Source organism: Corvus brachyrhynchos, unplaced genomic scaffold (assembly GCF_000691975.1).
Source record: "Corvus brachyrhynchos isolate BGI_N302 unplaced genomic scaffold, ASM69197v1 scaffold255, whole genome shotgun sequence".
NCBI classification, from domain to species: Eukaryota; Metazoa; Chordata; class Aves; order Passeriformes; family Corvidae; genus Corvus; species Corvus brachyrhynchos.
This window is the reverse complement of record NW_008238358.1, coordinates 8,438,916-8,454,390: the sequence shown is the minus strand read 5'-3', so window position 1 is coordinate 8,454,390 and position 15,475 is coordinate 8,438,916. Positions and strand designations below refer to the sequence as shown.

General features: G+C 34.7%; 1 protein-coding gene and 1 long non-coding RNA gene across 3 annotated transcripts in view; one reads left to right on the top strand and one right to left on the bottom strand.

Annotated features, from left to right (window-relative positions):
- Nucleotides 1-15,475, bottom strand: part of LOC103616593 (sodium channel protein type 1 subunit alpha) — a 93,859-nt gene that overhangs the window by 11,573 nt on the left and 66,811 nt on the right. Inside the window, 2 exon segments of the mRNA XM_017735643.1 lie at nt 1,709-1,990; nt 13,569-13,691. Coding sequence (XP_017591132.1) covers nt 1,709-1,990; nt 13,569-13,691 — 405 coding nt within the window.
- Nucleotides 4,270-13,273, top strand: LOC108447030. 2 transcript variants are annotated; one of them, XR_001862390.1, is made up of 3 exons: nt 4,270-7,155; nt 7,503-7,592; nt 9,059-13,273. It is a non-coding gene; the product is annotated as an uncharacterized LOC108447030 (long non-coding RNA). The 2 variants fall into 2 exon arrangements; XR_001862389.1 differs by having other exon boundaries at nt 7,503-13,273.

The following is a 15,475-nucleotide window of genomic DNA, read 5'->3' as shown; positions in this document are numbered from 1 at the left end:
CTTTTTTTCTGGTATGTCAAACAAAAAAATCCTTCATGCTTTTACAAGCATTTTAGCAATACAGAAAAATTAAGTGCTGTTGTCATGGACATTCTACTCACACAAAAAATCCCCCATCATTGAGTGAGGGTCCCATGTTCTTGCAAAATCTCTACATTGCAGATACTGCACAAACAAGTGGCTTGTCCTCTGTGAGAGCTAGGTCCCTCTGTGGTAGGTCTAGATTAATTTTTCCTTTGGAATTGTGGGAACAATTGGCAAATTTCTCCTAATTTGCCTCCGAAAAAATTCCAATAATTTAAGAATCTAAGTGTTTATGTAAGAAATATTTGTTGCTTTTCAACGAATAGAAGATTAAATAATTTGTGCATAGCCAGGACACTGAAACAGATATGACTGCAAGTAGCTGAGGGGTGGTGATTGTGGCCACAAAGCCAGGAAGGAAATGAACCTAGAATAATTACCTGTGTCTCAGAGTAGAATAGGTACTACTAGAAACAGAGTTGCAAACTACTTGGAAAAAGCTTTGTTGATGTCTTGTTTCTCCTGAACACCTGTAATGCAGCATTCTGCCTCCCTGGGTGAGTAGATTTCATAAATAAGGCAAGGAAAATAAATACTTAAAGTCTTTAGTTATCAAAATCAAATTGTATTCAGTATTTTATTTCTTTAGTACTATTGGTCCCTCTCCACTCCTTCCTGATGTGACAGTAAAGTAAGTAATCATAATGAATTTTAAATTGATGGACTTATCAGTCACACAAGTAAGATGCTGTATTAGCTGGGAGAGGCAGTTCATATTGCTCAGAAGTAGTGTTTTAGACCATGTGCAGGACAATGTCCACACCACTGCATCATGTTAATGATTTGTTCTACTGAGATTTTATATAAACAACATAAAAGCTGGAAACTTATTTAAAAGCAATAAAAATGAAACATAAGATACTGCAGAGTTAGAGAGTAACATCAAAAAAAAAAAACAAAACCATAGAGTTTGCTGAAGGTACACAACATAGATTAGAGTCCCTCATTTTCTTGATTAAAGCTAGGTCACATTGTTAGCTACTTCAAAATACAAAGACAGACGGGGTTGTGAGGACACAATTTTTGATAGTGAAGGCATAATCTTATAGTAACTTTCTGCATATATTTTCTTTCTTCTTCCCTCAGTTTTTGCCAACTAAACTCCATGAGGTCCTTGTGCACAGAAATATCAGGAAAATATTTCATAGATTACAGTATCGAGTGCTATTTTTCTTATTTCTCTTCTGAATGAGAAATTGCTTTTTATATCACGTAAGTCTGCACTGGTGGCAGCCACATGCCTGAGATGAAATTTATTACCTGGAATTCTTTGTGACTTAATCACACCAATGGAGATTTTTTTTCAGCAACTGGAAAACTTAAAATATTTAGATACCTGAATACCATTCCTAGGTACTTCTAGAAACTTTAAAAATTAGAAGGAGCTGTAGGACTAAGGGAGCCATAAATAGGAAGGTGTGTCATTAGATATCCTAAAAATTCTTTATTCATCATAATAGACTCTACTTGCTGCTTATGATGAAAAGAGTAATCAACTACCAGTGTAGCAGTACTACTAAGTCACAGATAAAAATCATCAGGTAAATGTTTTCTCTCTGTTGCTAGAATTGCTTTTCACTACTGCATATAAACAGGAAAAGGTATATAAAGAGTGATCACTTACTACTTGAAGTAAAGAAAGATACCCAAATCCTACATTATCAAAGTTTACTTTCACGTTTTTCCATCGGGCACTTTGATTGTTTTTTATGAGTTCCTCGCACTGACTAAAATTGTTGATTTGGTCGACTTCAAACCTTTCATCAGTTGTGGTGTTAACACAGTAGTAGAACTTCCCAGCAAACAGATTTACTCCCATGATGCTGAAAATTAGCCAGAATATAAGACAAACGAGAAGCACGTTCATGATGGATGGAATTGCTCCTAAAAGGGCATTCACAACCACCTAGTACACAAATACAGGGGGAAAGAGAAAAGAGTATAAGCATATTTACAGCAATACATCTTTGTATACTGTTTCACCATTCCTTAATAAAGGCTTATTCAGAAACTAATACTATAAATTTTAAAGCAGTACATTAATAACCGTAGCATTGCATTGTTCTTTTAAAATATTAACAGTAGTACATGTAATGAAAAGAAAATGAGTGAAAAAATGAAAATAATTAATAGAAAAACAAAAAAGAAGACCTGGCAGTAGTAAGATGATGCCTGACACTGATGTGTTCTAGATAAAAAAGAAAAATGTGCTAAATGAAAAATATAGACATCATAAAATTCTAAAAATGCATGAAATCATAGCTTAAAAAATGTTTAAAGCAAAATGGCAACCTGTAGATTTGATCAACAGAGTTCTGAAATTCAAGCTGAGAACACAAATGCCATGAATCTAGAAACTAAGCTCTACATATAAGAATTATGCGCGAATTAAATACAGAACTTTATTGCCTTATTGTTCCATGCAAGATTATAACAAAGATTAATTTCTTTGTATATGAAAGCAAGACAGGTTTGCAGTATGTTTCTACTTGAATCAACATAATTTATTTCAAGCTCCAGTCTTGTTTTTTCATGTATTAAGTTAGCAATACCCTTCATTTATCTAAAAAAGTATGTATTTAGGACTTCCGATTTTGCATTTTTAATTACTTTTGGGGGGGGTTGCCTTCTCAGACACTTGCAGGCAAAATGTCAATAAACCTGATGTAGATTAAAGGTGTATTGTTCTGATATTACAGTAATTAATCACATGTGTCTGTCAGACCTATCAAAACTTTTGTGATGAGAAATTGTTTTTCCTTAAGTATCCAATTCCAGATTCTCATTTACAAGTTATGTTTTATTTTAAATTTTACATTTTTTCTTCTGTAAACTTTTGGGACCTGGTGGGAAGGTAAAATAAAATATAAAGCAGGGCTCTGATTCTTGGTCATCTAAGTCCTGCAGCAAGGCAGGAAAAGATTGGCATGGATAGTGGAATATATTAAGTTGTCTTAGTCCATCTTTTTTCCCCTACGATACAGATGCATCCTCCCCACTACCAACATAGTTGTGAGCAAGCTTAGAACTGCTCAATCTTACTACCTGTATTTCACAGCCTCTGGAAGGTCTTTGAAAGTGGAATATTGTGGTTGTGTTATTCGTCACTCAGCACCCTCCTCCCCTCCTCCTCCCAAATGTTATGGCCAGGAGTTAGAACCTGTTTAGAGATCTTAGGTAGAAATGTTATTTCCAGGCCATATTTTCTTATTTTCTTTTCATTTAGAAGGGTCTCCTCCATTGCCAGACAGTAGAAATGGGACCTTCCTGTAACAGAATAATCCTTATCTTTTATAAAACATGATTTAAAAAAAAAAATTTAGTTATTCTTTTTTTTTTTTTTAATATCTTGTTGTTTTGGTGATTAAAAGATCCCAGTGATAAATCTGTTGCTACTTAGCTTCATGGAACTGAGAACAACATAAAAATTAGAAATGGAATTAGAAATTCTGAAATTTGTTCCAAGTCTGACCTGATCTATGACACTGTATTAGGCTATTGCTGCTTTGAAATTCTAGGCCAGCTAGTGCTTGTCTTATCTCTTTTTCTCCCCACTCATAAAAATGTTCCAGATGTGTTACACTGATTGAATTCCTCTGTTTAGTCTTGATGAAAAACCTGAAAATAAAGATGTCAAGAAAGAAAGATGGGAATTTAGTTCTGCAACTCAAATAAGTTAAGGTTACCTCTGCTCACACAAAGAATGGTTTTGCATGAATTGAGTGCCTGTAGCAGTTACCTTTAGAACAACCCTGACATCCATTGAACCATAGCACAGATCCAGAACAGGCAGCAGAATACTAACAGCAACAATAACTGTTACAACAATTATGAATTGATAATAGTTGTAGAAAAAAAGATTTCTACAAAAAGCATCAGTGTTTCTTGCATCTTTAGATGAACAGGTAATGCAGTCTCACCACTGAGACTATGAAAAGATAAGCCACATCCTCTTGGATGAAAAGAGAACAGCTTCCGGCAATTGTTCCAACAATGCTTCCAACAACTTACTTCATATAGGTCACTGAAAACCCATCAAATGGTAACAATTTTTGGTCACTACTGACCTGGCCTGGATGCGAACTGGTGACCTAGAGATGAAAGGCTCTGTATCCTATTACCAACCCCTTGAGCTATCCAGTCCCCCTGGAAGGTTTTTTAAGAAAAGAAGAAAAGAAAATTAAAACTTTCAGAAGTTGTTTTCTGTTTGCACTTTTTTCTGTTTGATTTTTTTTCCCCAGCAGTGGAAACTGTATTTTTACATGTTGGTCAGATGCTCATCTGACTGTAAAGTCCTCCTTAGGAAGAAGTCTTTAATTTCAACACATACAGTTGGAAGTGATTGCCTTAACAGCATTTTTTTGGTTTACTTTTTTTTTTTTTTTTCTTTGTATTTGCTTTAGGAATTAGCTGAGGTATCTCAGGATAACAAGGACATAAACCTAATACATATCCAGGATAGCACCCATGCATACACAGACAACACCTACACACATAAGCTACAGCAAGTGGACAGAAGAAAGGGAGAACCAATTGAAAAGTGAACTGAAAGCAGAAAAGAGGTTAATTAGCATTTCTTAATGCATTAATTGAGCAAATAAAAATTGTTATTCTCATCTTGTTGGAAAGAGTCTGTAGAAGGTTAAAAGAATGTTGGCAACTACAGCTCTTATTTTTATTTGCTCTTTAAATCTTGATTCAAAATGCATTTTTTATTTTAAATGGGGAGATTCTCTTGGGCCTATTTTTTGTTATTTCTTGATACAGAATATAATGCCAGTAAATTGGAAAAAGATGTTTGCATAGGTGTTTGTTTGGTTTTATAAATTACCTGTGCATTTTCTCAAGCCTGGGATGTTGCTGGTCAGGCTGACTCCAGTGAGCAAAGCTGCAACAGCCCAAGTTGATTCTGCTTGTTCACCTTCCTACAGCTTCAGGTAGGTGCAACAGCAATAAGAAACAAGTGAGAAGCAACACCTGATGCCTAAAAAGATGAAGGGGCTCTAGACTATTTTACATTTCCAGTCAACATTCATCCAGGGGAAAAAAAAGTCATTGTGGGAAACCATGTCTCCTCTAGAAGAAGGCAGTATTTCATATATCTACACAATTTTTCATGTTTAAATTTCTGTAAGATTTATCTTCCAATATCAGATTTATGCATAAGATAAAAGAATTACAGCAATACTAGTTGTATGTCCTATCTTTTGGCCAATATGACTTTATGTCAAGACAAATTATTAGTCCAGTTGTTTTTCATGGTTGCTGTTTGTATCTTCTTTTGGAAAACTCTCCAAAAAACACCAAAACTGGACCAAAAATCAGGTTTTTTATCGGAACTGCTCCTATGTGCAGAATAAGGATTGTACAAAACACCAGCTTATCCCTACTGTATCAATAGAATATAAGGAAGCTGTACTAGATTGAGCCCTGCTGTGGCAGACATAGCTGAACACATAGTGAGATATGAATGTATTTTAGTTGCCAGAGGAGAGTATTTTCCATAGATCCTGGCACCTCAGCCACCACAGAATTTCCAGGAATTCCTACATTGGAGCTGAGTAATGGATATATCAGGGCCTCCTGAAATCTGTAAACAAACAAGGAAAAATCTTAGTAGTACTTATCCACTTCTCCCATAACTTTTGCAGATTCTGTGAAGAAGTTCCAAACTCTGTTCCTGATGCAAATGAGGAGGAAGTAACCATCTTTGGGATGGAAAGGGAGATTATAGAACTATGTCTGTCACTCTTTCTATTTAAAATTAAAAAGTACTTTATTTGCCTCCACTTGGAATGTGTCAACTTCATAATTTTATGCTTAAATAGGAGAAGTTCCCAAAGAGCTGCCAGAGAGAACATTTGCACTGAAAGATGGAGAAATGAGCAAGGAGACATTGGCTTAGATTCTTGGTGCAGCACATAGGTAAGATTGCTGGAATGCGCAGGAGGTATGCCATGAATGGACATGGATGGAGGTGCAGGTGACATACGGGATCTGAATTTAGCATGTGCTCATAGTGAAGGACCTGGGGGACAGTACACAAGGAAGTCTAGAAGATTCTGAAACCACACTGACTTGACCAAGTGGGTATCAAGCCACAGACAGGTGTATTCTCTCTTAAACTGTGGGAGAGTTGAGGCAAGGGAGGAAAGGACATAGTAACTGTATGTAAACATACAATAACTATCCCAGTCAGGGGATCAAAAGAGCATCTGAGGCAGACCATGAAGAAAGCCCATCCCTGAATCAAAAAGATTAGCACTATCTGATTCTGTTATAATGGCTTTCTGTTCTCCCTGGTACCATAAAACTGATCATGGAAACTGCCTTTCTCCGAAGTTAGAGGAGGCAGTTCTACAAGTCATAACACAGCAGAAAGTCAATGGGATGGAGGAAATGGTTATGGGCCTTAATTTAGGAGCAGCTAAGCCAGTGGAAAGTGTTTGTCACAAAACCAATGGAGGTAGTGGACCTGTGGGCTAGCAGACGGAATTAAAACACAGCCCAGTGCCGAGGATTAAGACTGACCCTCAGTAGAGGCTCTGGGATCTCTGCCACAGTTGCTTAGTGTGAAGTTTGGAGGTGCTCATGAAGGAAGATAACTGGTGATGCAGTACAGGAAAAATATAACCACATGAGATACCGTGTCTCATCTGACTGTATACATGGAGCTGGATTGAAGATGTATGGCTGTTGGGAGGGAAAGGTTAAAATTGGAAGATTTGGTGAGGAGGGAATAGTTTCTCTCAAAGTGAACTTGCAGCTGGGAATGCTAAGCATGCCAGTGTGGGAAAATTCCATTTATTAGGCCTAGTGTTGTTTATCCTCTGCCTGTTTTGAGAAGTAGAATTCCTGTGTAGAGATAATACACTCTCACAGACATGCTTGAGCCTCCTGCTGGGAGACAGAGAGAGATCATAAAAGCACAGCTTTGTGATAAGCTGCGCATGCGCGAAGTCCTTTCATATATTGGGGCAGGCTGCGAGCCCTGCTGTCCCCACAAGGATGAAGTAATCCTAAAGGAGCCAGCGTCCCCATGTGTCTCTGCCTCCCAGCATTGTTCACAAGGTAATGAAAAAAGTTTACTCGTTGCATTTCAGCTGTGTTTTGGTGGTCACCCTGGTTACCTGTCGATTCACACAATGGCTACCTAAGGATTAAAGTTCTTTATGTTGAAGGGATAAATTATACATATATTGCCACAGAAGTACTGTAGATGGGAATTTTACTCACAGATAATAACAAAAAATTATCCCATTTTATCAATGTTTAGATCAGGTAATAAACGTATGTGATATTGCAGTCTAGCAGATGAGGACAGAAAGTGAAAGGAAGAAAGAGAGAGAAGGAATTGAGGGAGAGAGAGATTGCAATAATCCTTTTACCTCAAAACGACATGTTTTCTCATTGAATAGCTTGGAATGGTACCCTGGGAAGAAGCATGCTGCATATGCTTGGTGATCAGCTATGAACCGGCTATAGAGACAGCAGTGGATGAAAATTAGGTATGTCTGTGAGAGAAAGTGCAACCTACTTGACATGATCCAAATAATGGTTAGGGAGGAATCAGGAGAATTTTTAGATTCTAGGAACCTAAAAATGCAGATTAATCCAAGTAATTCAAACTTTCTCATTTTCAATTAATTACTCCTCTATTTTATCTGAATGGATTTCTTGCAAGAAACTAATTTTCCTAAGTTTGTCCCACAAATAGAAATCAGAGTGATGCACCATGTTGGTATGAATGTATGATCTATAATCCACTAACTACATTCCATTGTTCCAGTATTTACCTGACAAAAAAAAAAAAAAAAAAAAAATCCCAACCCAAACAAAAATCCCCACCAAAATGAAAATCAAATGCCCCCACCCCCCAAATGAAAAAAATTAAACCACAAACCTCCCTAAACCCCTTCTATCAATTAAGAATTTCACATAACCCAACTTACAGCTGTTCTCTTGTTACCACTGAGCACATCTGAGAAGAGTTTGGCTTTGCCATTAAGAGGTATGTAGTAAAAAACTAGTTTCCACCTTTGCTACAGTTTGCCCTAATTCTATGTCCATGCATGTATTTTATTCTTAATGATATGACCCAGGATTATGTAAGGCCAGAATTAAATAACATTTAGAAAAATGTTTAGAAAAGTTGTAAGAAATTTGAAAAAATAAAAAAAACTTTTATTCTAGCAAACTAATGCTTATCTTTAAGTCATGATCACTAAAAATTTAGGAAACCAAAAGTTTGTAGAAGTAAATTATGATGGTGGGACTATACAATTATTTAGATCAATTTTTTAAAAAGCAAGAAAGGTTATTTCCTGAAAGAAACAATGAATGCATTTTGCAGTGTTAGGCATGAGAAGCACCTCATCTGAACCAATTAAAAAATTATTTACCACAATGTCTTCAATTTTTTGAGTAAAATAAAGACTGTACTGGGAATATACAGTGAAGATTGTTAGAAAACTACCATTTCAAGCAGTGATAGTAAAAAAAAGTTGGATTTAACTGAGAATATGCAAAGGCAGGCACGTGGAAAGAACCAAAGAGACCTGTCAAGGAGTTACAAGTAAATCTTAACCTGAACAGTAATGGACAAATAAAACTGAAGTAAGGGATAAAAGATCTCAGAGGAGGAGAAAATCAGTCCCTGAATAAGCCAATTACTGTATTTTCTACTTTTCTGTAACTGTTACTGGACAAGTGCACATGACTGAAGAATGCTTCTGATAGTGAATTTTATCTTCAAAGAAAGCAAAATACTTTCTCAAACAATGCACAAACTGTTTTTATAACACTTGGTGCTGGAGAAATTTTACGCTATTGTGTGGTGAGTTTGTATCTTGGAATGCCACAATTGTTAGCGGAGGTGTTCAACTACATGATTCTGCAGTTCTGTTCTAGCTTTTGTAAGGAAGTTTAACTTGTTTAAAGTAGAAACACATGCCTTTGTTATTCATGTTAACAGTTTATTTAAAGAGAGCTACACTGTTGGATTTAACAGAAGACTGGAGGTATTGGAGCAGCCTGATTCTGTTTCTCACCAGAAATCAAGTATGCAAAAAGTACTTTTGAAGACAATGTAGAAGAAAAGACATAATTTAACACACTGTATGATAAAATACAATAATTATCTGCCAAGCAATAAATCACATGGCTCCACTTGTTTGAGAAGACCTGGTATATATTGTAAAGAGACATGAGCATGAAAACATAGCAGTTACTTGATGTGGGAATAGTATCTTCATATTTCACTGGATGCAGTTAAAAAAGCCCCAACTTTTTGCCCTCCTTGTTGCATTAATGAAATGTTGTCGACTTTTACACGCCCTTTAATGTTTTCAATTAAAATGCAAACTATATTATGTATCCCATTCAAATTTCATTAAATTTTGATCCTAATAGTAAGAGTTTTCTGTAAGATACAACAAATACAAATCTGGAAAAAAAAGAAAGATAATACTCTTACTGGCATTTTATAAAAAAAATTACGAAAACTGGTTTCCAACACAGGCCAAAGGAGACTGAATTCATATTCCAAGAAGGGATGTTATATGTTATCTGTTGTGTGTGTACACTTGGAGTGATTTACTTAATGTAACATATAGGGTGTTTAAAATTATGCAAAAACTTAAACTGCAATTATATCAATATCTGTAGTTGTGATTATTCAGATCACAGTATTCTGGAATGTGTTTGATGTATTATGAGTAATGTTCAAAACTTTCTACAGGTTATTTTGAATATATAGCTATAAATTGAGTAACCGGATAAAGCATAGATCTTTCCAAAACAATATAAAAGCCAGATTGAAATTTTTAAACAAAGCCAACTTCTATCTCAGTTAAAAAAGCAACTGAAAATCTTAAAATAGCTGAGGTACCTTTCTCCTGCAAAAAAACCTCCAGAAACTCTAAAAAACAAAACTAATTTGCTCATTTTCATGTTTTTTCTTTAACATCAAAATTTCAAGGAATTATTTCCAAAGACTTAAACCAATTGAGAAGCAATGTAGGATGGATATATAGAATCTACTTTTGCCGGTACTGGGATTTGCAGATAAGGTTGTCTCTCCTTGTAACCCTTAATATACAATGTAGTGATTAGTCAGAGTGTACTCATTAAGGGTAGAAAAGGGGGAAATACTGTACCCATAATACAGATTAGGGGAGGAACAAGTGGTCCACCCCATCCAAGCTGAAATGCATCCTAAATGAAATAGAAATATATAGCCTGTTATTAGTTGTGAATCTGTAATGACAGACACTTGATGCTATGTTTTATAACTCAATTATATGAGGAATGTTTCTTTCGTACTAATGAAGTTTTGAGTACTCTTGAAAATGCCTCATTGTCACTTTCCTGGTAAGGGAATCTTAAGGAATAGCCATTGAATTTTAGAGGATATTTAAGACATCAAATGCTCTAATTTAATTTTAAAAGTTATTAAATTGGACTGGAAATTTGAAATACAGTAAATGTTTAAAGCCATCAGCCAGAAATATGCATAAGGCATGCAAAACTGAAAGTGCAAGTGGATTTCAGATTGTTCACTGCCTTCTACTATTTCTCTAATAAATCAAGCACAGCATGACATGCTTTATTTTGTGAAATTAGACACAAATGCATGCTTTATTGTAACTTAATTCTCTAACTCAGCAAAGCAAATGTACTCAGTATTCTATATTTTCAAGTAGCATACCAATTCAGAACTAGCGCAAAAGCATTATACTGCGAGTACTAAAAAGCTAAACAAAAAGCAATGGGTATATTCAAATCTCAGTTTGCAGCTACTTCTGCTTAGTACATACACTAATTGAGATGAGAATATAAACCCTAAGACAGAAATTTAAATTAAATTAAAGCAATCCTTTACTTTGCCTTCCAGCATCTGGGTGGAGTCGGTTTTGAGATTCAATATAGAAAGTATGAAAATTTCTCAGAATTCAGTATACTAGCAGATATTCTAAATGCCTTTAATAGGGCAAAATTCACTTCTGTGCTTAAGGCAAGCACAGGCTATGGATCACTTGTACCCTATTTTGGTACAGGTGATTCATGTATCTTATATTTACTTTGGAAAGAGAGAATTTATCCCATTTATGAAACAGCATAATTATAAAATTAAGTTGTAACTAAGGAGGATAGCTGAAGACTTCTAAGAACGTAGCTTAAAATCTGAAGTGTGTTTCATATTTAGGCATAACAAAATAGTCATTAGCATTTACTGACTGTGTAAAATGCTGCATTCTTCCTATTCATGGAATACTTACTTAAGAAAAACATTGACTGAATTAAAGTAGCGAGTACTTGGCAAATTGTTTTACAAAATGATCCAGAGTCTTTTATATATACAGCCTCTTGTGGAACACTTGAGATATTCTACATTTTCAATGCAAAATTTGCACAGTTTTGAACATGGGTAAACAGTAAAATTTAAATACATGCTGAATAAAATCTCTGTTTTATCACAGCTCAGTGTAGGTATGGGCAATATAAGAAAGCAAAGAGGGCTGATTTATTTTTACTTTCTGCAGGCAGAAAAAAGAATCTCTTTTTATGAATTCTTATGTAATGAACTCAGTTTCTGAGAAGACTGCAATTTGACTACAGTCTTATGAGCTGGTCAATTATTTATTATTTGAATGTTTTACTGTTCGTGAGTCATTCATAAAGTAATGCCAACAACTGTCAGTGAGCTGTTTTGAATACTTGCCAAGTGCTTTGGAAAAAACCGCTATTTCAGAAGTGCATGTAGTAACCATAAGGCCTATATATATTTGGCCAGTCAAATCTGAAAAGTGACTGGAATCAGATACTTCATTGACTACCATTAATATTGGAGGACAGAGATGAAGCCTATTTGCTTTTCCAAGCTTGTCTGTGATTCCTACAAAGTAAATTGCTCATTAATTATTAATGTTGTGTAGCTGAAATTCTATCATATGATTGGGCTTCTGGCAGAGTTTCATAGTTATTCAGCAAGCAATAGAGGAAAGCAGTAAATAGATTTCAAATAACAGGTACCTTAATAACAGCTTCTTTATGCATGAATATCCTAAATCTTGTAAGTGGAAAATTTACTAAGGCAATCACGTAAAGATACAGAAAAATGAAATAAAACATTTGGCAATCAATTTTGACATCTTTCTAGAAATGACCTTGTCTTCCAATATCTTTTTAAGAGCTGCATTTTTTTCCTCCCTGCGTATTATCTGTACTGGTCTCCCAGTCCTCCTGCAGCTGACCAGAACATAATTTAAAAAGTAAAGCTGACAGCAGTTTCCCAACATTTCTCTGCACAAAACCACATACATTTACCTGAATGTTCATGAACAGTATGTACAAAGAAAGACAAAGAGAAAATGGCTAAATCAAATAGTTGCATATTATGTAGTACTTGACCAGCTCTTACCCTCTTGAATATCAGTTCATGAGTTTCAAATAAAGAGAAAACTGTTAAAAGTCAATTTGCTGCATGAGGCTGAAATTTAAATCTAGTAATTATTGGTTAGCAATGTATTTTCTGCTGCATTCTGAAGTAGAGATAGGTAGTCTGCTGAATACAATTTCAGGAAAAGAATTCAAAGCCTCGGTTTGACTTCATTAATCTTGGATTTTTTTCTAAAGATTTTGCATTGTTTCCTCTTATGTTTCTATGATGCAGGAAAAAGCATTCTCTTAAAGCATATTTCATTGACATGCATATAGAGTTAGTTCGTATTCAGTGGCTTTAAGGAACAGAAGGTATAAACAAATGAAAAAATAAGTCAAAATGCCTTCTTGAGTGAGATGAATAGTAAGCAGGGTCTCTAAATTATTCAGAGTAGCAAGAAATAACCTTGTATACATTGTATTGAATATTGAATAGAGATTAGTTGAAATACAAAAGCATTTACCTTACAAAAAAAATAACTTCATACAGGAATCAAAGAACTTGATTTGCTTTTTTAAGTCAGCCAAACTCAGAAATAGATTTAAACCACTAGTGGGTATGAATATATCTGTAGTATCATCTAATAAAATTCAGTGGGGTTAGATGAAAGGGGGCTTATAAAATATAATGAAAAATGAAGAATTTCAATTTCTATCAGAAAATATCTTTGTTAACTAATGCTAAATTAGAGTCCTGTATAAATATTGTGATATGTTTTTCAGTAAAAAAACAAATAAAATTTTGTTACATTTTATTTATTATTAAGACTCTGTTAAGAGAGTTCATGGTTGGCGGTTTCAAAGACTCATATGAAAAACTCCTGAGATTGGCTAGAAAGTAAAGTAACCTTAATAAATGTAAGTTCTATGTGATACTGCATATGGATTCAGGTGAATTGATGAAGCTTTTTGCTTATCTGTTAGTAAAAGATATGCGATAAAAAGGTAGTGCAGCCCTTCTGCATGGACTTGTCATTCCTTGTTGTGCATGCATGTATTTTTTCTATGCATGCATAGTTTCAGATTCTTTCATGTTGTCTTACCCTCATGCCTTCAAATCGTGACAAAGCTCTTAGAGGTCTCAAAGCTCTTAGTGTCCTAAGGGACTTAATGGCACCAAGTTCAGAGTAACCCAATGCATTTGCTGTTAAGCTAACCAAAGAGACCTATATGAAAACAGGAAAGTAAAAATTATTATACTGTACATTCTACTTTACATACCATAGATGTGAGATATACACTTCGTTAGAAGATTCTAATTTTGGATCACTTTCTTCAGGAATAGGGAGTCTTTCAGGTAAAAAAAAAAAAAAAAAGAAAAATAATATGAAAGAAGAATAGGTAAACAAACAAAAATATCATAAGATAACTGATATCTGGAAACATTAGTATTTCTGAGTTTCATCCTTTGCTACTGATCTGAGGACACTTAAAGCCACAAAAATTGAATTAAATTAATCTCTCCTTTTTACCAATTTAGGTATTGCTCTTACTTTTTCTTTGTTTCACAATACTGTTGGGATCACTAATTATGGTTGATAATGTCATTTGATTGCTCACAACATAAAGGGAAATGATTGAAGTTTGTGTTGAACTGACACGTGGGTCATAGAACAACATTGCTCCCCTGAAAATTAGTAAATAGGATTATTTTTGCTACAGTCAGTTATACTGGATAATCCTTTTGCCTGACTGCTGAAATTGTGTGCTTTACAAGCTGATATTAACCTGGACTATGCTGTTTCTAAGACCTTAGAAGAACAGTTCCATAGGTGGAAGAATTTGACAGGCCTTTATATGTTCCATGTCCCTACATTACCTCAGTGCAAGATACCACATTCTTCACAATTGCTATGGCTCCTGTCCAAAATATTACCTTCTGTTTGTTTCCCATTTCCCCTGAATGTTCCCTCATTATGCTGTTCTAATTCCTTAACTATTTATTGGGCCAAAAATAGCATAATGTTCTCATGTACTCTTTCATTATAAATAACAGTGTATCAGGTAAAGAGAACTCTAGGACTGTGCTCATATTTAAAAACAAGCATTATATGTGAAATTTTTAGCTTTTAAAAGTTAATATCTTTTCTGAACTTTTCAGCAGTTCTGGCAACCCACATAGCTTTGTTCTTTTGAAATCTAAATTTCTTTTTCCAGCACATTCGTCGTATTACTAAAAACTTTAAAGCTGCTGTAATCTAAAGCAAAATTAAAGAAAATATCCAGCATTTGTCATGAACTAATTCAGACACTTGAAAATGTACTATACCTTCACATAATGATGTATGCAAATTCTCACATTCACAAGATGGCTTTTTTGGATATTATGATTTAAATAAAGTCAAATATTAGAGAAAATTAGTTTAGAAAAGGAACAGCTGCTTCAGCTTGCATGATTCTTCAAACATTTTTGTTGTAGGTGTCACTTAGGTACCCATTTTGAGAATTCCAATACTAAAAAACAAAGTGTTTTCCAAGAGAGGGTACTTTCTTTGTATGAAACATGGTTATCTGTATCTGTATATGTGGAGCTGAATTCTGGATCTATTTAAACCATAATGTACACAAATCAAAAATGTTGAAAACACCCATCAAACCCCCCACCATCCCCCCCAAAAAAAGCTGAAGAAAATTAATTGCTCTGATTAGCCCTTGTATGATGGCAACACTTGATTGAAAAAGCATTGGATTTTTGGCAATACTTTGGGACAATAAATTCTTATAAAGTTTGCTTTTTGTCTATTTAGCGTACATTTCTAAGTCATTGAAACCAGGACAAAAAAGAATCTTAAAACTGAGTTTGTTCAGTACTTGGTTTTTGTATATGTTTTACCAGAAATTACTGTCTTGAAAATACAGGGGCTGGTTCTGGTTTTGTAACTGTGTAAAACATAGTATTCGAGGTTCACCCACAGAAATTCATGAACTGCTGAAACAGTATGCATTCCTG